Raw genomic sequence first — 20,863 nt, 5'->3', positions numbered from 1 at the left:
GTATATATATATAGCTACGTACGTAGATGTTATCATTAAGCTACAAAATCATACTCATAAGATGAATACAAACATTGTGTATTTGCTTTTGCATTTCTTGCAACAGGCTAATTTGCAGTATTTCTTGTTCATTTTATGTTTGTAGTTAGCATTTAAAAATTTCGCTATGGGATTGTTAAATTGCTTTTGTTTTTTAAGTTTTAGCTAGTTGTTCTTGTTGATGTCTGTTGTATTGTAGTATAAATTGTTAAAAATCGCTCACATATATCAATTCTGGTTCAGCGCGTCTTGGGTGTCTGTGTGTGTGTGTGTGTGTGTAGCTTACGTATGTTTTTTTGTTGTTGTTATTGGTGTATTTTCGTTTATATAAAAGTTTACATAGGCAGGCTTCGTGTGTGTATGTGTGTGTGTGTGTGTGTGCCAACTTACAATCTAATACACGCTACACATTTATTAACTTACCATTTAATAAGTATGTTTACTCTGCTGCTTCTTCGTATTCGCCTCAATTAACTTTTGTTTTTTGTTGTTGACAGTTATAGAACTTTCAAGAAGTACAGAATGTACAGTTATAGTTTGTTTTTTGTTCTTCATTTTTTTTTAAGGTACAGCAATGCGAAAGACGAAAGTATTGCCAATATGCGTGTGTATACGTGTGTATACGAGTATATAATTGTGTGTGTGTGTGTGTGTGTGTGTGAGTGTCTTACAAAAAGGTGGCAACTCTGCACACAAAGCGTAACGTTCACTTAAATCAAAGCGCTCAAAATGGACATAAAACATGTGCACACTCTTCATCTCTTTGTTGCTCATTTTCTAGATACAATATGTGGTTTGTTTTTTTTAGGCTCGTTTACGCAGTTTTCATTTTATAAATCTTTGCTAAAGTTATATATAAACTATTCCATTCTGAAGTATTGACAGTCACAGGCTATGTGAAGCATGCCTTGTTTTTTGGGTTTCTTTCGTTTTACATATATATATATCTATGAATGCATTTGTATATAATCAATATGTTTTGTATGCACTATATCATATGTAGTATGGTTTACTATATTTACTTTAGTTACTTCTCAGCTCGTCTCTTGGCGTAAAAAAATTCCCCCAACTAGAACTTCCTTCTCTTCTCGTCTCGTCTCCTTGTCTCCTCTTTCTCTTTCTCAGTTGATTTTAAAAGCGTCTTTGTACAAACACAAACGAAATATACATTTTGTAAACATTTCGTTAATTGAAAATAATAACATTTAAACTATTTGATATATCAAAAGTCTTGACGCTTCTTATGCAAGTGCAGCGTTTCATAGTAGGCCTGTCTCCACATTGTGCGCCGTGCCCAACGTGTTCGGATCAAAGTTCAATTTCTCGCCAGCCAGCACGATCTCAGATATGCAGCCAATAATGCCACTTAAATAGCGCTGATGCGTAAAGTAAGCCACATCGGGCATGCCACCTAAAATGGCAACATAAATAGACATTACTTTCTAAAAGTATTCATTTATGTTGGGAGGGGGGCAGCAACCTACCAACATAGAGTCCGGTATCGGTATTCAATTGCCGCAGCTTGCCCGGCGCACGTAGCGTCATGGTCTTACGTCCATCCACCTCCAGATAGCCCTCCTGGGAGTTTCTGCAAATTAAATGGTTTATTAAAGACATATATTTATATATGTTTTACTTAGTTTCTCACTAACCGTATGGCCCGAACGCGGTGCCAGAGTCCATCGCTGACTTTGGTGCCATTAAAGCGTATGTCCAACTCGCCAGCGCCCAGATCGTAGCGAAAATGCAAATATCTGCAAATATATAAATTAATCAAAATATTATTCTATAACTATTTGGGCTGGCCCAAATCGTAAGAGCTTGGCAAATATTTCGTATTACGACAAGCCTGGAAAGAAATTCCACTGGTTAGGGTGAAACATGAGTGGAATATCTTATCAGATTTTTATGGGAATCAAATTGAATCAAAATATAATTAAATGTGATCAATTTGTGCTGGCCCAAATCGTAAGAGCTTAGAAAATATTTCGTTTAAGTTTATAACGACAAGCCTCGAAAGGAATTCCACTGGTTAGGGTGAAAAATAACTGGAATATCTTATCAGCTTTTTATGGGAATCAAAGTAAGACTTATAATGAATGGAATATTTGAGTATGTTTGGAAAGTTAATTGACAAAAGTTGATTTCTATGCGATGAAAAGCCTCGAAAGGAATTCCACTGGTTAGGGTGAAAAATGAGTGGAATATCCTATCAGCTTTTTGTAGGAATCAAATTGAAACGTATAATGAATGGAATATTTGTCTAAGGTTGGAAAGTGGGTTGACAAAAGCTTCATTTTTATTCGATGGGAAGCTAAGGAATTTATTTAATATACGTTTTACTAATAAAATCTTTGAGAACTCTCAAGTAAACACTGACATAATTTAAAGAAAATTGAGATGAAGCTGATATCTAACTAATCTAATGCCTTGGGTTTTTGTGCCACCCCACAAAGATAACTCCCATTTGTGGGTATCAAATTTATTACTTTGATTGTTTTAGAACCTCGTACTTACCCCTGCTCAATGCCCAGCGACAAGTAGTCATCGTGCAGCTCGGTTGTGCCCTGGCGTCCCGTCCATAGTATGACACCGTTCTCGGAATGCGTCTTGATGCGCAGATTGAGGTCAATGTTGTAGCTGATGACCTGGCTCATGGTGTCGGCATCGTTGTAGTGGAAATAGCTGTCGGTGCCGGCAAAGCAGGCGCCAAAATTCTTGCGCACGCTCTGTACCTGCGACTGATGCTCCGCGGACAGATCGAATTTCTTCAGCAGACTCCAGTCGGTGTGGGTTTGCGGTGTGCTCGGAGCAACTGCTACCGGCTCGGACTTGAGCACGGGCGTCAGCAGCTCGTCGTCGCTGTAATCTTCGTACTGCGGCTCGGCGGCGACAGGTGATGCCTGCTGCTGCTGCTGCTGCTGCTGCTCCTGTCCCTGCTTCAGCGTGTGTGTGTGCGTGTGTGTATTGGACATGATGCGTTTCATGTCCTGGGCGAGCTGCTTTCGTTGATAATCCTCAGCACCGTCGGAGGCATCAAACAACGATTCGTCGAAAACAAAGCCACTCGCATCCGCATCCGCATCCACATCCCCATCACCTGCCGCATTCGCATTCGCATTACCTTCAGCTGAGCTGGCAAGTGGAGTGCCCACTTGACTGGTCGCCATGGCATCCGCATACTCCTGCTGCTGGAGGCTGGCCACCCAATCGTTGTTATCATCAAATGTGAGTATATCGCTGTCGGGATTTGTCTGGAAACTTTCATAGTGTGTGGGCAGACGGCTAAGTTTACGAGCAAAGGCGTTGGGCTTCTGGTGATGCTCATGCTTGCTCACATGCTGCTTGCCCAGGAGTGCGGGCTGCTCGCCCATCCCCTTCACCTGCTGCCCCCCAATTGGACTGGCGGCCGCTTGTGCGGCATTGTCATGCACAAAGCGGAAAATGATATCATCTTCGATTTCCTCATTGCTCGGTGCACCAGATGCTGCTGCTTCTGTGGGGGGCGTTGCTGTAGTCGTTGTGGTTGTGCTGGTGGTGGAGGTGGTGGAGGTGATTGCAGGTGTCGGTGCCTTGTGCTTATGCAAATTCTTGCGCTTTGTGGCATGCTTCTTGTGCGCCGACAGTTTCTTAGACTCAACTCCTTTGTATTGTTTGGGTTCAAGTGTTTGGGCATTGTGCTGCTGCTTGTGGAGCATCAGCTCCGGCAGCTGCTCGGGCGGCACTTCAGCTGCCTTGTTGCAGCGCTCGTTGTAGATGCTGCAACGGCACTCGTAGCTCTCCATTTGTGGCACGCACTCGGCCAGCGGGCCGCACGGACGGGCAACACACGCGTGCGGGCAGTTGCCAATGTTGCTGCCGCCGAGCGCCTCGGCCACAATGCCCAGCGAGTGGCCATTGATGTCAATCTGTGGCAGAAATTGCCTGGTTAGTGGCAGCTACTCTTGACTTGACTTGAGTTGAGATTAATCACTGAAACTTACGCGCTGAATGCAGCCCACAAAGAAGGACTTGTACTTGAGATCCAGTGGCAGGCGGTCCACATGATTGACCCCGCCCACAAATAGGTTTTGCGCCAGCGACAGATGCCAAAAGCCGTTCGAGGATATGGTCATGACCTCCTGATGCTGATCGATCTGTGGGTGTGTGCACAAACAAAGCAAAGAGTTCAACATGCCAGCCAAGTTCAAAGCTTCCTTCTGGCTTACCTTGAGCACGGCCAGGCGTGCGGTCCTTGAGATCTTGATGGTATGCCATTGTCCCAGACTCAGCGAGTGCTCACTGCTGCTGGTCGAAAGGGGATGCAGTTAGATGAATGCATAACGAATTGGCAGTTGCCTGAAGTGTGGGAGTACTTACCGCACCATGGCGGGTCCGCTGCCCAAATCGAAAGCAAACTCCACAAAGCCGTCGTGCAAATACAAAGCTATGAAATCGCCACGCTGCTCGGGTCCAGAGTAGAGTATCAGGCCGTCTGCCTGTTCCGGCTTTAATATAACCTTCAGCTCCAGCCAGATTAAGGCGCTGTCGCCCAGCGGCGCATAGCGCAGAAACGAGGAGCCATTAAAAGCGGGTACCTGAAATTAAATTTAATTAAATGTGTGATGCAACCAACCAGGATAACAAAGCTATTTCGCGTATGCTCACCTGCAGATCCATGCGTATCTCGCACAAATCACCCACAAAGCCAATGGGGCACAGGCAAACGGCGCCCTGATCCGAGGGCAAGCACTTGCCGCCATGCTGGCAGGGATAACGCACACACTTGTCCGTCGAGCAGTCCTCTGAAAGCCAAGTAGAAGTTATAGATATGTTTTCCACCCATTGTTCACCAGCTGTAGTGGATTTTTGACTTCACTTACGTATGTCGAATCCGTTGATAACATCGCCCAAGGGATGATCCGTGAACTTATAGTCGTGCTCGTTGGCCACAAAACGTCGTATGCAGCCGGCAAAGCCCTCAGCCAGGGGCAATCGCTTGGCCAGGCCGGTGATGTTGCCTATGCCGCCCAAGAAGACCGGTTCGCGGAAGGTGATGCGCGAGAATAGACCCTGCAAGACAAACCATATTAATAAAAAAAAACTGCACATGCTGAAGGATTTTTGATAATTACTTACATTGGACCGGCCCTGGACTTTGGTGCCATGATTGAGCACCAGCCAGGCATCCCAGCGATGGCGATAGATAATCACCGAGTTCCATTCGTTCAGCATGATGGTCTCCCTGGAGCGAACGCTGCCCACACCGGAGCCGCAATCGAACCAGAACTCGACAAAGCCCTTGTTAAGCAGCAGGGCCATAAAATCGCCGGTTAGATCATCACGTTCCCCGCTCAGCAGTATGATGCCATCAAAGGCTTCTGGACGGAATTCCAGGCGCAGCTGCACATGCTTATAGGCGCCATGCAGAGCGGCAAATGCCAGCCAGGAGCGTTTCGCAAAGCGTGGCACGTGCGCCCTGATATCTGTGCAAAAGATTAGCCATTAGCCAACTAGCCATAAAAATACGCAGGTAGCATAAACATTTAATCACACGCACATACCTTCGACGCAACCTTCGCCCGTTTTGCCAAAGGGGCACAGGCAGCGGGCAGTGGACGCCGTTGCCTCGAGAGCGCAAATGCCCTCCGAGCCGCAGTCCAGATTGCAAAGTGTGTTGCTAAAAGAATAGGAAGAAGAATTGCTTGTTCAAATATTCGTTTAGATTTTAATAGTCTACACACACTTAAGTGAATTTGGCAATTCTACACTAGGAAGTCAATTAAAATCGAAAACTTAACGAATATTTTTCGACTTTTTTTTACCGTTACAACCCCAGCGAAGAGCCAATTAGTGCTGGCATTTTAAAGTTATCGATAATCATTTAGAATTTTTGGCATCAAATACTAAAAGCTTTGGTAACTTGAGGATATTCTTGTGTTTGCGTTAAGACTGTAGTTAAACGGCACAAGGGAAATTTGAGGGAAGTCAATTCTACTGACAAGATGTACCTTACATAGATTTTGTATTAAATATTAAATAATCAAATCAAATAAACTATCAGGCAATCGTTAAGAATTCAGTTTAGTTAAATACCAAACGTTTGCATTCCCATCCTTACATTTACTAAAATCTAACAAGATGGTATTTAAAATTTAACATGAGGATATCCAATTGTGAATATACTAAATGACAAGTCTCTAATTATAAAAATTAGATCACTTTTAACTCTCGGATTTTTTCAATTTTCTATGGTTACGCAAGTCAAGAGCCAACATTTAAAGTTTGGTGTCTTTCATAATTCAATATATTCAAATAAATAAATAATATAAAAAATAAAATTAAAACAATAAATTCTAAACTTAAAAGTATTGATAATAATAATGTGTCGGTGATATGGGAAAAACTTGTTTAAAATCGATATTTATCGATGTTATATAATTAGGGGGAAATATAAATATAAAAATGACAAATTATAAAATTTTCGAGAGCGATTCAAGATCGTCACTATCATACAGACGGACAGACGTACATGGCTTAAACGACTAAGCCCGACGTCCTAATCAAAAAATATTTATTTTAAACATTTTTTAATATTCATTTAATAATTTGCACTTAATTCTTATGCTCTGAATAACCATCTTCAATCGGTACGGGGCATGAGTAAAATTATTTTTAAGAATACTTAAAAGGGAAAGCAAATTACGTCTGTCCCACAAAACTTTTCCATAAGATATGCAGCTATACCTTTAAGTGCAAATAAATTTCCGCTCAATTCCAGCCCTAACTAGGACACATTTATTATTGAATAGTTTTCTTGAGGAAGTCATTAAAAATGAAGTTCTGTTCGATGCTGACATAATTTAAAGCTGATTATTCGATTTCGTAACACAATAAAACATGATTACGATTGCATTGTGAAGCGAAGAATTTTATCAAGTATCATTGTTCGGAGTTCACTTGGCGAATTGTCGTCTCATGAATGTTGTCAACATTCAGCCAGTGGAATGATGGCAAACATTATATAATTGCATTTGAAACTAATAAATGGGTTATTTAATCTAGAGCTTACCTGCTGCTGACTGTTGTTGTTGCTGCAGGAGTTGTTGTTGTCGTTGTTGTTGTTGCTGTTGTTGTTGTTTTAGCTGATATGTTGGAATTGGCAGCATTTTTATTGATATGTATAGCGACTTTTGTGTTGTCGTTGTTCAAGTTGTTATTGTAGTTGTTGCTAGTCTGTTGATATGTTTGCGAATTGCTGTTGCTGTTGCGTCTTAAATTTAATTGATTATTATTGACATCATCGTAGATGGACATGTCCGACTTGTAGCTATAATACTCATCCACATCCACATCCGCATCTGCCGACCCGTAATCCAGCACATTGCGCTGTTCAGCTTTTGTTGTTGTTGTTGTTGTTGTTGCTCTGGCTGTTGTTGTTGTTGTTGTTGCTGCTGCTGTTGTTGTTTTTGTTGTGGTCGCCACCTTAAAGTCGGCCGCATCCAGTTCTTGATTCTCGTTGAAGCTAATGCTCTCGGCTGATATGTAATAATCGTTTGAATTGACTTTCTGTTCCCGCATGCCGCCATCATCTAAATTCTCGTCGTTGTAATCATATTCGCTATCCGCATTCGGATCCGCATCCGCATCAGCCACATCCGCTTGGCTTTGCCGTTCAGCTTCGGCTGCCGCGTAGCTGCGGGTCTGGGCCAGGTCGGGCCTGTCGTTGGCCAACTTGGCGCTAAAGGAAGCGCCCTTCTGATAGAGCACATCCTCATCCGATTTGCCATGTCCATCCGCGCCGCTGTTTGTCGTGTTTATGACTGCAAAACGAAGCGTAACAAAATGAACATTAGCCAGATTTCAACTTATTCACAAACTCAATTGCGAGTTCATTGTGGGGTCACGCACCTTGACAGCTGTAGCCGTTCTTATTTAGCTCGTAGCCCTCGATGCAATCGCACTCGTACATCCCATCGTGTATCTCATAGCACAGCTGCTCGCAGGGACTCGTGTGTCCGCAGTGACCTGGGTTTTTGAACAAACAACATTTTTAATTGCTTCCACTGTTCATTTAAATTTCGAGTTTCGAGTTCATATTTTCGGCTCGTGTTGCGTGCGTGTCCCTGCTCGGGCGCCTGGGTGTGACCGACGTGTCCGCAATAAATTCTAATGAGCTTTACCGACTTTGGGGTAGAGTCATGTTGGTAATTTACTGCCCGGCATTGCCCACATTTCAAATGCACACGCACCACGCACATTCCCGCCCGCCCACAGACAGTTTGGCCGTGCTCCAAAACTGAGCAGCAGCCACAACTGTTGAGTCCCTTTGCCTTGCGTACCAAATTTTCAATAAGAATTCTGCTCGCAATTTCAATGCAAAATGCTCGCACGCTCTCGAAAGTATGCAATGGAATTTTATTTAGCTCAAAAGCCCAACCCGAATGCAAATGGCGTTTGAGCGCAGCCAATCAAAGTGAAGTTAACCAAAGTTCAGCTAAGTAAAGCAGAGCAATGCATAGCTTTATGTAGCGTTGCGTTGCTTTCGCTTTGACGTATACCTATCGACAGCTCACTTGACATCAAATGCCAAGCGGCAAATTATGCCAGCTCTTGGCAAAGTCTAAGAGTCGCATTAGGCTCTGCTCAAGTGCAACGACTAGCGAGTGTAAGTGCAAGGCGTGTACTCGCTGAGTGCTTGTTATTTGCTAAACGATTACGTCATTCTCTGGCCACAATGTGACTTTAAGCGGTTCGTAACGAGTAACGAGTATGAATTAAAATATAACGAGTAACGAATATGAATTAAAATATAACGAGCAACGAGTAACCTTTAGTAGACCCTTAACCGAACTCTAACGAGTAACGAGTAAAATATAACGAGTAACAAGTATCGAGTTAAATATAACTAGTAACGAGTAGCCTGTACCAGGCAGTAGTTCTAATCTCTTCTTTTAATTTCACTATATAAAGGTGGGTTTCACAAGTAAAGAGTAGAGTATAACGAGCACTGCGTAACATATATGAAATAGCGAGTAAAAGAAATCAATGAGTACTTGTTTGCTCTGTATCATATACTCAGTATTAAGTGTAAAATAAAAATTGACTTCTTATCAAAACTTAACTGCATCGAACAGAGATGTATGTGAGAGCTATATCAAGTATCGAGAAAACTGTAACGAGTGCAACAGCGATGTATGTAAGCTGTATATCAAGTATCGAGTATAGTATAATGTGCAAAATATATTACTGAACTGTAATATACATCAAAGTATGTCAGAGGTATAGCAAATACCGAGTAAAGTATGACGAGTGCAAAATACTAGCTTTAGGCAAGTACCGAGTACTTCATTGGGACAATAATTTCTATCGTTTCAGATTTGTATAACAAAGTATAACAAGTAGCAAATATGAATGCATATACATATGTATTGATTATTCTTCAACACATACGTTATTAGATTATTACAAGACACAATTATGAGTGATTACACGTATTGAATATTAATTACAGTTCATTCGGATAAATACAATTGCTTTTCCGTATAGCCAGTGAAGTATTACGAGTAGCGGTTCATTCGGATAAGTACAATTGCTTTTCAGGATATCCAGTGAAGTATAACGAGTAGCGGTAAAGACTTACGTCTAACCAGCAGCAAGTGCTATGCCTTTGACGAACGCTTACGTCATTCTGGCTACGTTTAGCTTTATTCTATCACATAGAACACGCAACAACACTCTTAAAGAGCCATCAAGTCACACACACACACACACGCAAATAGGGAGTGAGTGTGTGTGTGTATGTGTGTGATTGCTAGTTGATTAAGCAACTGTGTGGAGGCGATTAAAGTGCACTGGACACTCAATACATTTGCATGCGCACACACACACACACACAGCTGCACTTCAAATGTGAATAGTTGCTCTGCCCCTCTCCCCTCTTCACCCTCCCCTCTCGCCTCGTCCGTGGAAGTTGATGGAGTAGTGTAGAGCTTGTCGCTTGCCATTGCGTATTCAAATTGAAATTGAAAAATCGCATATTGCATGCAATTGAAATCGAAGTGTCAGCAGCACACATCAACACGACCAGGGACAAGGCAAAGTGAGAAAGCAGAGAGAGACAGAGACAGAGAGAGAGAGAGAGAGAGAGAGAGAGAGAGAGGGGAGGGAGTGATAAGGAGATGCGTGCAGCAGTTGCGTTCGCAAGCACAAAAATTTTACAAAAACATTGCATAACTACGTTCATTGACAGCGGTTATGCAATGTGTGTGTGTGAGAGTGTGTGTGTGTGTGTGTGCAACGCATAATTAAGTCACTCATTAATGTCAAAGCCAAGCCAGACAGGCAGGCATCAGACAGGTCAGACAGATAGACAGACAGGCGGCAGGTTCGCCTCTTCATTTATTGATATGCAGCCAAAAATTTGACAGCTCGCAGTGGCTGGGGCTGGGTTATGTTGTCAGTTGTCAGTTGCATACGCACCTTGAAAAGCGGCCTCCTCTGGCTCCACGATGTTGCTGCATTGATGTTGCCCCAGCAATGTCAGCAGCAGCAGCAATAGAGACAACAGCCAAACGTGTCTTTGATGTCCTGGCTGCAGTAGTCCTTGTTGTTGTTGTTGTTGTTGTCGCTTTGAAGTGAACATTTTGGTTGTTTGTTGTCCTTGTTGTTGCTAACGCTGGCTGCACACCTGGCTGATCCACACACAAAAAATATTAAGTATACGCACAGTTCACACGATCGTTGGCCGTTTTAGACGACTTCGGCCACCAGCCAGCGCTGAGCATAGAGCGTACATGCGTCTCGGCGTTGCCTCTGCGACTGCTTCTGTTCCCTGTTGATATATTAAGCACAAGCACAGCCAAGCAATTAGTGTGAGCAAGACAGACAGAGAAAGATAGATAGAGAGAGTGAGAGAGAGGGAGAGGGGCACAGGCGCAGGCAAATCAAGTGGTCATTATAATATAACCACAAATTGCTAAACACGCAACGCCGCGCGACCCACACAAACATGATTCATGGCTGTTGCCTGATGGCTCTTGCCACATGCCGCATGCCACTTGCCACCGTCCGTCCCCCTTCACCCCCCCCCCCCCCCACCACCTGGCCCCGTTGTTGGCAGCAGTAAAATCAATAAACGCCGTCATGGCAACGCCACCACAACAAATACTAATAGTAGACAATGTGCCCCATCCTTCAATTTGTTTCTATTTGGCTGACTAAGCCACTCCTACAGAAATGTACACACACACACACACACACACAGACAAACGCATATATACATAGATATATATCCAGCGATCCCGAGACGGTGTCGTGGCCCTACCTTAAGCCAAGTGCCTTGGGGCAAATGCATGTAATTAGAAATCAATACGACAATTTGCCAAAATGTATTTGGACAGACGAGGACGAAGAAGAAGAAACAAATGTAACGGCAAAATAAATTACTAGCTTTTCGATTTTTTATCCATTCTTGAACTTTTTTTTGTCATTTTTGGCGGACAATCGAAATTGAAATGTCAAATGTCTGTGTTGAAAAACGCGAGCAAATGCGCTGAAGCCGGGTCACAGACCCAAACTCACATCTGTACATATCTACACACACACACACACACATCTATACATATATGCATATAGAAACACACGCTTACACTTTGCATGCGTGTGTGTATTTGGTACACACACTCATGCGTGGCACTTAACCCGTGCTCAAAAATATGTAGCGTACTTACTGGGGCAAAAATTGCAGCCGCAGCATGAAATCTTTCTCCATTGCTACAGCTATTTGTTGTAGTTGTTGTTGTTGTTGTTGCTGTTCTTGATGTACCCTAGAGAAAATGCTCTACTTTGGGTTTTTTAGACAGCTCTGAATTTTATATTTTACAGCTTAACATTTCAACTATGTAATAGAACATTGCCTAACATGCGCTTATCATGCGCTTAACATAACATTTAACATTAACATTGATATGTTAATCTTCCCCTTGCAGATCGACTGTTAAAATGCTTTTAACATTTAACAAAAATACAACTGTTATTAATGATTTTGTCTGTTATTTAATCTCTCTGTAGAATTTAACAGATTGATTTTAAAAATCTCTCCACTCAACTGAAAATGAGCATTATAAATAGAGTTAAATAAAAATGCATCAATAATATTTTTATGATAATTCCCAAAGTGATTTCTCGCTGTGATTTTGAACAAAAAATATTTCTTGTTGCATGATAAGCAATTCAGTTAGGTTAACAGAAAATGGTAAAAATGAATTATGTTAATGAGGGACAATTTATTTTATCAGAACTACCTGTGTAAAGTTAATTATAGGGTATTTCCCTATTGAGCACGCTTTACTGTAGCGTTGTTGTTTTCATTTTTGCTTTATTTTTATATCAACTTTTGTATGCCTGCGCTTAAAATCGCGGTGTCTGCCTCTGACTCGGGCCGTGGGGCGTGAGTGTTGATGTGTGTGAGGGTGTGTGTGTGGGGATGGGTGGGCTACTTTAGTGCGGGTGTTGTGGTTGTTGTTTTTACGTTCGTGTGCGTGCAAAAGTTTTGCAAGTTGGACGTTGGTAGGCCAAAAATGAAAACACAAGAAAAAAAAAAAAAAACATTTGCCATTTGTACTGTCTCGAGTTTTTGGGTGTTTCAGGCCCGACCAAATGTTACCGTATTCATTTATATCGATTTTTCCACCTTGGCTATTTGCACTGGAGCCTTAAGCACGCACACTAACTAACACACACACACACACACCCACACCCACACAGACACACACACGTTGACATACTACAGGCCCCGCACATATTTCTTGATACGTTTTTGCCCACTCTTTACGTTTTATTTTCATTTTCTTTCATTTCGGATTTTTTTCTTTTCAATTTTGTTGTATTTCTTTTGATTTTGTTGTTGTTTTTGCATTTTTATTGCGTTTTTAATGGCATTTCTTTCCGGTACGACGCCTCCGAATGGCCAGCAAATGTTGAAGGCTGTCGCCCGAGTTTCAGCCAGAATGCATATATTTAACCAGTCCGGGATTGCTGACGATGAAGCTGATGTCCGTGTGTGTGTGTGTGTGTGTGTGTGTGATGTGGGGTATGCGGCATGTGGCATGCGGCACATGAAAACTCATTATTCAGGTAAACGCAGCAAAAACGTGCGCTCATTTGGCTGGAAAATTTTGCAGCAGGCCAAGTTGTTAGTGATAAGTGGCAAATGGCAAGTGGCAAGTGGCCTTTTGGGCGCTTTAGAGCATTTGCCGCAGGCCCAAACTAATTAGACGAACACATAGATATTGCCAGAATCAAAATTAATGGCACTTCGCTCTCGGACACGGGCCAAAAAATCAAAAAAAAAAGTTAATCAACCCAATTATGAAGCTAATGGAACTAAATTAGCGCCGAGTGGCATTGATTTAATTACACAATTCTATGCTAAATTTACAATGGAATTAATGAAAAAACTAAAAACATCATTTCCAATTTAATACAGCTGAAAAGTATGCTATGATTAATTGACAGTTCCGTCAATTATTGATTGTCTGCAGGGATCTTGCCCTGAATTTATGACACTACTTTTCTTAGTTCAAATTGGCTTTTCTGTCTGCTCCCGCACAATTTCGCATAAAGTTCTGCCGGTGCAGAGGATAAAGTTTATGAGAAAACTCAGCACAAAAATCGTAAATTCATAACATTTTTCTTGATGTTTTTTTGTTTTTTTTAGGTGGGCAACGTGTCCAACACACAAACGGCCAAGTTTGAAAGAGTGTTGGGTAACAAGAAATGACAATTGGGCAATTGGAGCTTTCTTGAGTGCCCCAAAGAAAATCATAACTAACGACAACAAAAAGTATTTAAGGTAAACGCAAATTGTTTTTGTGATGTAATGATAAGAAAAACTCTGTTCGCAATTGCCAAATTCCATTAATTTATGGCCTGACCCTGTATACTGTTATGCTAGAGCTCTGCTGCTTACAGGTTACACAACATTGCCCACTCGCTTATCTCCCTCTTTTATAACTCCCCCACTGCTAAAATAAGTTATTGCACTGTTCTTGTTTTATGACAACTGTACTGTTAGCAATTGTTACTATAAAATCTTATGTTAAGACACGAAACGTAAAACTCTAAAGCGTGACTGTTATGTTAAAGTTCTGCTGCTTAACTCTTGTACAAACTTTCCTACTGCTGATCTGATCGTCTGCTAAACAGCTATGTTATTGTTTTATATTTTTTTCACACAGAGATTGGTGCGTACACACACACACACACACACACATGTATGTATGTTTTTATCTGTGCCCTTCTCTGACCCGAATCGGATTAAGCACCTATTACTTGTTATATCTACTCAACAAAGAACTAAAACTAAAACTTGATTAGCTTGAACAAGCAAACACAAAAACTATATTGTATGCGGGCTATTCTCATGCCAGGCTATAGTATAAATTATTGATTTAAAACCATAACAAGGCCAACACAGCCAACAGCCAACACAGCACAAATTATATCCTTGCCTCAACGAGTGGATACTTTTTGTTCTTCTGTTGTTGCTGATGATTTTTTGTGTTGATGTCACGCAAAACTTAATACACAAAGCAAATACGAAAAGCGAACGGTAAATACACACATACAAACACAAGCACATAGAAATAAAACAAACAGCTAGCATCAAAGTCAATGAGCAAAAAAAAAATGAGGAAACTTTTAACAGACAAAACTACAGCAGCAACAGCAACAACAACAACAACAACAGCAGCAGCAGCTGCGACAGCAATAGTAACAGAAAATAACCGCAAAAGAAAAATCGTTAAAGCAGCAATAAATTTTGTTTTTATAAGGTAAATAGAGCAAAAGCCCGTTGAGAGCCAATTGAAGGCAGACCACAAAATACAAACAGAAACAACTAAACAACCAGACAGACGAACAGTTCGATGGGGAGTGTAGCGGTATGGCAGGACGCCTCTTGGGGCTAGCTTGGGCCGAGCAGCTCACGCATGACAGACTGACCCAAGTAACGGCACCAGTGCACACCCACACATCCACACACACGCACACATAACATAAAAGTTTGGCGCGCGTTTTTGCTGCCCGCTTTTGCTGTTAAATTCTTAACGTTTGACATGCGTATACGTATAGATTTGTAAGCCTGTGTGTGTGCGCGTCTCTTGCGCCTAATTTATGGCAAATTCACAGGTGCGCATATTACTTGCGCCCTGTCAAAGACGTCGCGCTGAGCTGTACAACAAAAGCAAAAAACAGCAGCGGCAGAAAGCAATTTCAGGCAAGGACTAAAACAAAAGAAGTCACCCACACACACACGCACGCACACGCACCCTGAGTGTAACGTAAAGGCAGCAACAGAACGTGACGTGCGTGTGTGTATGCGGCCATTGCAGCCGCAGCTTTGTATATATGTATGTAAGCTGTGCGACATTATTTCAAAGACATTTGACTGACTGCAAAATGGAAGTTGCCAAACGAATGAAAAAGAGAGAGAGAAACGTCAACACAGCGAATATTTCCCGGGCCGAATGCGTTATTTGAATGCAACCAGCAGCCAAATTTGCCAAATATAATATAAGTTCAAACAAATACACACACACATACATATGCATTTACAAATGTTCTTATATCTAATACTCCCCTCGCCCTGCGTTGCCTCTTCAAGTGGCACTTTAAAGTGCGCTCTCTGCTTGCCCAACATAAATTTCCATTATTTCATTTCGCCTCGTTTCTCCACCAACAACAATAACAACAACAACAGCAATTGCTACTCACTTAGATTGCCTTTGCTTTTTGGCGAGTGGCCGCCTCGTTGACGGCGACGTCGTCTTCGACTTCGTTGATTTCTGCTGCTTTATTTTCGGCGTTCAGCGATTTTCGTTGTATTTACATCAACGCACGCACACACACACGCACACGGGCACACACGCACAATATTTTAAGCTGTCTTTCACATTGCACATTCGGCTCTCCTAAAGGCGACTTTGCGTTTTACACTTGACACCTCATTATATTTTAATGGAATTTTACATTTAATTTGTTTGAATTTTTTTCCATTCAACTAGCTGCTGCTATTGTTGTTGCGCGTGTGTGTGTATATGTTATATTTTGGTTGTATCCTGCGAAAGGATGTCTCTGTGGCGGCGTCGTTTTATTTGCCGTTGCTGTGGAGCGTCACGTTTTCACACTCTAATTGACGGGAGACTACTGCGCGTATCGAAGCCGTGGCTGATTGGAACGAAGCGGAACTCTGCCAGCGCAAAGTGACTAACTGTAGTGTTCGGAGAGCAAGAAGCGCGCTAACAACAACACCAACAGAAGCAAATGAAACACCTTAGCCAGAGAGTCTGACAAATGTTGTTGTTGTTGTTGGTCTTAGAGTGCCCAAAACGGTTTCGTAGTATCCGCTAGCTGATTATCCGAGCGCGTAAAGAGGCGCCAAATATGAACTGGTACGGGCACACGACAGGGTGGTTTAGGGCTGTCAGCGTAATTGAAAATGAAACGTAATTATCAATGAGTGAAAGTTGAAATGAAATGTAATTATTTGTAGTTTTATTCACTTATTATTTGTTTTATACACCTATTTATTATTTTCTTTAATTTTTATATTTATATGATACTTTTAGTTAGCTAGCATTTTTGCTAATAGCAATCACTCAGCTGCACAGGATAACAATCTTTCAGCTGCCCTGGCAGCTCTGTTCGTAGTCTGTTGATACCTCTTGCCTTCTACCCCGTCCAGCAGTCAAGTGTCGCCTTCTATCCAGAGCGCACACTTGAAGAGAGCGCACTTGCTTTGGCGCATGCGTGAAACGTTATGGAATCGAAACATGCCAAACATTCTGGGCTCAAGTTACAAGAACAACAACAACAACAGAACAGTAAGCTGTCAACGGCAGTGTAACTGCGGGGCTCTGTTAAACAACAGTTTGTTGTTTTTGCTATTGCCTGCAACTTAACATCACAATAAACACCTACCGAAGGCAACCGACACTTGAAGGGACACAGCACGCACGCACACATACACATGCCAAAGCCCATAATGAACTCAACGACACGCACAAAAAAAAACAAGGATGAGGCGCATTGTGAAGGGCAATAGGCGGCAACGACAGCTGATCAGGTTGCAAGGGTTGTTGTTGTTGTTGTTGTTGTTGCTGTTGTTGTCGCCCAGGGGTGCTGATGACCGAAAGTGACAGAAGAATTGAAAACAAAATAAAACACAAATGTGGGCGGCGTGGCGGGAGGGTGGGAGTGTAACTGAGACTTGACCATGTGCATAAGCTGTTATTGTTGTCGTTGTCGTTGTTGTTGTTGTTGTTGTTGTCGTTGTTGTTGTTGTTGTTGTTGCTGCTGCACTGACAGTCAACTTTGCTAATGACCGGGCCCATTCATGGCCCTCGACAATGCGCTGTTAAGTCCTTTGCCTTTGCCAGCGGCTTTGCCTGGCCAAAGGGGCAAACCCCTGACATGGCACTGTGTAACTGTGTGCGTGCGTGTGTGTGTGTGTTGGTGTGCCTTGCGTCTTTTGTGCAAGGCTTAGTTGGGTGCAACAACAACTTCCACCCACTCGTCAGTTGCAGCAAATGAGGCATTAATATCCCAAGCACCAAGTCTCCGTCTCCTTCTCCGTCTTCGCTTGCTTGCAGCTCCTGGCTGGCTTCCATGTTATTTTTTATTTTGTTCGAGCATGTCAGGGCAAATATTAGTATTCCACTTCAATGCGAGCATTTTGTAATGGAAAGTGTTGTCGTCGTCCTGCTCCTCCTGCGTGGCATCCATCAAGCAGCCAGCCAGGCGCAACTAATGTGTCATATAACAAATGGCGTCTGTTGCGCGACGCCACCTGACAAACCCCTTAACCCCACTCCAACACACACACACACACACACACATCTTCTCACGCAGTTCAATAACAAAAGTATTAACTGCCTTGTCTTGCCACTCGTCATCAAGCAATAATGCCGCACTTTATTCAGTTATAAAGCAGTTATTAGAAAGCTAGAAAAGCGGGCAAAGCAGGAGGAGGAGGAGGAGGAGCAGCTGGAGGAGGAGAAGCATGAGCAGCACAAGGAGAAGCAGGAACAGCAGCAGCAGGAGCAACAGTTAGCATCAATTTAATGCAGCAGCAGCAACGCGTTAATATAGAAGACCAGCGACAGATCCTTGATGTGCTGCTCCTTGGACTCATTTGCGTGCCAGCTGTCAATTTCCATCACATTCCGCCAGTTGAGGAACTCGTTATAGCCCCACAGTCCACAGATGGTAGCTGCCATACATTATTATTATTATGTGTATATATTTGAAAATTGTTGATTTCTTTACATACCTTGCTCCAGATACAGATCCTGGTACTTGCCCAGACCCAAAGCCAGGCTGCGGATCGCATTCTGTTCGCTGAGTATCTCGTTGCAGTGGCTCCTGACCAGCTCCTCGTACAGCTGCGGGGGGCTCAATCGGGGCGCACATTTATGATGCTGCAGCATGTAGAGCAGCAGAACCCTGCGAACCGAAAAGGAACTTCATTTAGATATTTTGGATATTTACACAACGTTTCAAATACAGTAAAGACTCTGCTAATGGACAGTTGGTTATGGTGAGCATCTCTTTTAATCTTTTGGGGATCAGAACATGATTTTTTGGCTGCTTTAAACCACTTTTCGACCGATAATATTCATATAAACCCTGTTTTAAGCCAGTCTAAAACCGCTTTTAAACATATTTAGGCGCTTTTATTTAAAAAGTGCTTCAAATGTTTAGCTAGACTTGGGTATTTCAGCTTTTAAACTATTTAAAAACCATTTTCAATCAATATTATTCACATACATGAAACTTATAATCGTTTAAAACCCCGTTTTTAAAACCAGTGTGAAGCCAAATTTAAACGTTTTTTTATATGTTTACTCAGTAGCTTAGTTCTTGATCTGCTTCAGCAAATAATATTCATATAAAAGCGCCTTGCAGCTGTTTAAATCCTGTTTTAAGCCAGTCTAAAACCGCTTTTAAACAAATTTAGGCTTTTTTATTTGAAAAATGCTTCAAATGTTTAGCTAGACTTTTGAATTGCAGCTTTTAAACCATTTAAAACGCAGCTTCAATCAAGATTATTCACATACATGAAACTTATAACTGTGTAAGACCCCTTTTCAAAATCAGACTCAAACCAGATTTAGCTTGAAAGCGCTTTTAGATATTGAAACTCTAGAATCTGAGCTGTTTTTGAGCTGGTAATCAACTTATTTAAACAGCTTTAAATGCAAAATAGTTAATTATATTATTATATTTGAGCAGAGAGCTTGGGTACTTACTGATGTGTGCGCTGATAGCCATAGGCAGGTGCCTCGCTGGTCAGTATGTCCAGGCAGTCCAGGCTGAGCTTACAATCTCTGGCATCCAGAGTAACTATGTCGCGCATGCAGAGATCCGATTGTGTGGCATTTGGCGCGCCCTTCTCGACCAGACTCTCATAGTTCATTGCCAGTTGTTCGTACTCGGCATTGGCGTTGAGGGCGCCGTATCTATAAGAATAAAGAAGATGATCCTAAGTAGATTTTTTTTCCAGAGATTTCTCAGACGTACTTCAGGCTGGACGGCAGGAGCAGCACATTGCGCTGAAAGGCATTCCGGAGTACTGCAAAAGTGAGCATATGGCAGGGATATATGGCAATAGACTTTGGTTAGAGGACAAAATTTACTCAGCTGCTGCAGTTGGCTTATTTCGTCCTGGCTTCCACAGCTCCGCAGCTGCTCCATGCTGTGCAGCAGATGATAGTAAAGTTGTCTCTCGTATCGTGTGGGCGTGGCATAGCGCATTTTCTCTGTGCCATGTTGCAAAATGATGTGTAATAAATCGAAATTAATTATTATTTATGGCATATGGCTATCTATCGCACAGCTCATTAGGCTCACGTTTTATCAGGAATTCGGCCAGCAGCAATGCGAACCTGGCGCTCGCATTGAGTTGCCCGCCGCAGGATAATTCATTCAGCAAACCGTAGATGCGTTGCGGCAATTGCTGCACGGATCTGTCTGTCGATTCGGCCACTTGCAGCTGGTTCAGTGCGCCACAAATTGCGGCAAGTGTTACAATTTTCAAACAGTTAGTTGCGTACATCAACATGTTGTTTGGAGCGCCTGTTTGGTTCTATGCCTGGCCCGGCTGCTGGCCGCTACGAAATCACATCGCCTTCGTGTTCTTTGATTTCACTTTTTCATGAAGATTAATTGGATGACATTTGTTCTGTGTGCGGCGCGGGTGCGCGGTGCTGTGGGTGCGGGGGAGGTGCTGGCGTGTGGGCGGTGCGCGCGTGTTGGGGATATCGAGTGCGTTAGAGGGCGGTCTCACTGGTGCGCAATATTAAGTTTCGCATATTAATCACAATTTAAAACGGAATACATTATATTGATTAAGGAAGGGTTTTGCAAACAAAAATAAAACTCGGCTGAGATAAGCATATTGTTTACTTAGCAACGCATGGTTCACTACATCATGCACACTTTCTTTTGCCCTAAAAGATTAAGTATTCCAATAAATCGTCTAATCGCTTAATGTAAACATCTCTCCGTTGGCATTTTGAATTTTGCGCCAAACCTATCGCCTTTGTTGTATCGAAAATCGTAAACTGCAATAACATTTTGTCGATGACTTGGTTCCATCACCACACTGTTAATGGCTAGTACGCAGCTCAGCTGTGCATTAACATGCGAGCTGTATGCAATAACTCCTGATTTGGCTAACTGCATAGCCATATATGTAAAAAAAACTTTAATTTAAGCAGCATGCTTGAATGTATATGAAACAAATGAATAAAATTTCTACTTTTAGTAGTTCAAATATTCT

General features: G+C 42.3%; 2 protein-coding genes across 2 annotated transcripts; both read right to left on the bottom strand.

Moving 5' to 3' along the window:
- Positions 1–271: 271 nt before the first annotated feature.
- SP2353 lies at positions 272–16,279 on the bottom strand. The gene is made up of 15 exons (XM_064695747.1): positions 15,796–16,279; positions 10,501–10,852; positions 7,930–8,046; positions 7,091–7,841; positions 5,583–5,698; positions 5,158–5,504; positions 4,902–5,091; positions 4,687–4,823; positions 4,399–4,616; positions 4,248–4,323; positions 4,023–4,175; positions 2,557–3,947; positions 1,692–1,793; positions 1,524–1,627; positions 272–1,450 (listed from the first exon to the last, which is right to left on the bottom strand). Exons 2-15 carry the CDS (start codon positions 10,661–10,663, stop codon positions 1,299–1,301), a joined length of 4,017 nt encoding a protein of 1,338 aa, XP_064551817.1. The 5' UTR covers positions 10,664–10,852; positions 15,796–16,279; the 3' UTR covers positions 272–1,298.
- A 1,798-nt stretch (positions 16,280–18,077) lies between these two features.
- LOC135437861 (uncharacterized) lies at positions 18,078–20,460 on the bottom strand. Its single transcript, XM_064695941.1, has 6 exons — positions 19,933–20,460; positions 19,719–19,841; positions 19,603–19,654; positions 19,332–19,541; positions 18,353–18,525; positions 18,078–18,292 (listed from the first exon to the last, which is right to left on the bottom strand). Exons 1-6 carry the CDS (start codon positions 20,141–20,143, stop codon positions 18,141–18,143), a joined length of 921 nt encoding a protein of 306 aa, XP_064552011.1. The 5' UTR covers positions 20,144–20,460; the 3' UTR covers positions 18,078–18,140.
- Positions 20,461–20,863: the final 403 nt, after the last annotated feature.

The sequence above is a fragment of the Drosophila montana genome, unplaced genomic scaffold (assembly GCF_035044405.1).
Source record: "Drosophila montana isolate Dmon_TW-CO22-7 unplaced genomic scaffold, ASM3504440v1 contig_3833_1, whole genome shotgun sequence".
NCBI classification, from domain to species: domain Eukaryota; kingdom Metazoa; phylum Arthropoda; class Insecta; order Diptera; family Drosophilidae; genus Drosophila; species Drosophila montana.
Note: the sequence above shows the minus strand (reverse complement) of the source record. Positions and strands in the feature narration are given on the sequence as shown.

Coding starts and splice junctions, on each gene's coding strand:
- SP2353 (XM_064695747.1), bottom strand. CDS start 10,663: ATGTTCACTTCAAAGCGACAACAACAACAACAACAACAAGGACTACTG. Junction 5,505..5,582: donor GGGCGAAGGTTGCGTCGAAG/GTATGTGCGTGT, acceptor TCTTTTGCACAG/ATATCAGGGCGCACGTGCCA. Junction 5,092..5,157: donor AAGTCCAGGGCCGGTCCAAT/GTAAGTAATTAT, acceptor TTTGTCTTGCAG/GGTCTATTCTCGCGCATCAC.
- LOC135437861 (XM_064695941.1), bottom strand. CDS start 20,143: ATGTTGATGTACGCAACTAACTGTTTGAAAATTGTAACACTTGCCGCA. Junction 19,655..19,718: donor AAGCCAACTGCAGCAGCTGA/GTAAATTTTGTC, acceptor TCACTTTTGCAG/TACTCCGGAATGCCTTTCAG. Junction 18,293..18,352: donor GGATCTGTATCTGGAGCAAG/GTATGTAAAGAA, acceptor AATGTATGGCAG/CTACCATCTGTGGACTGTGG.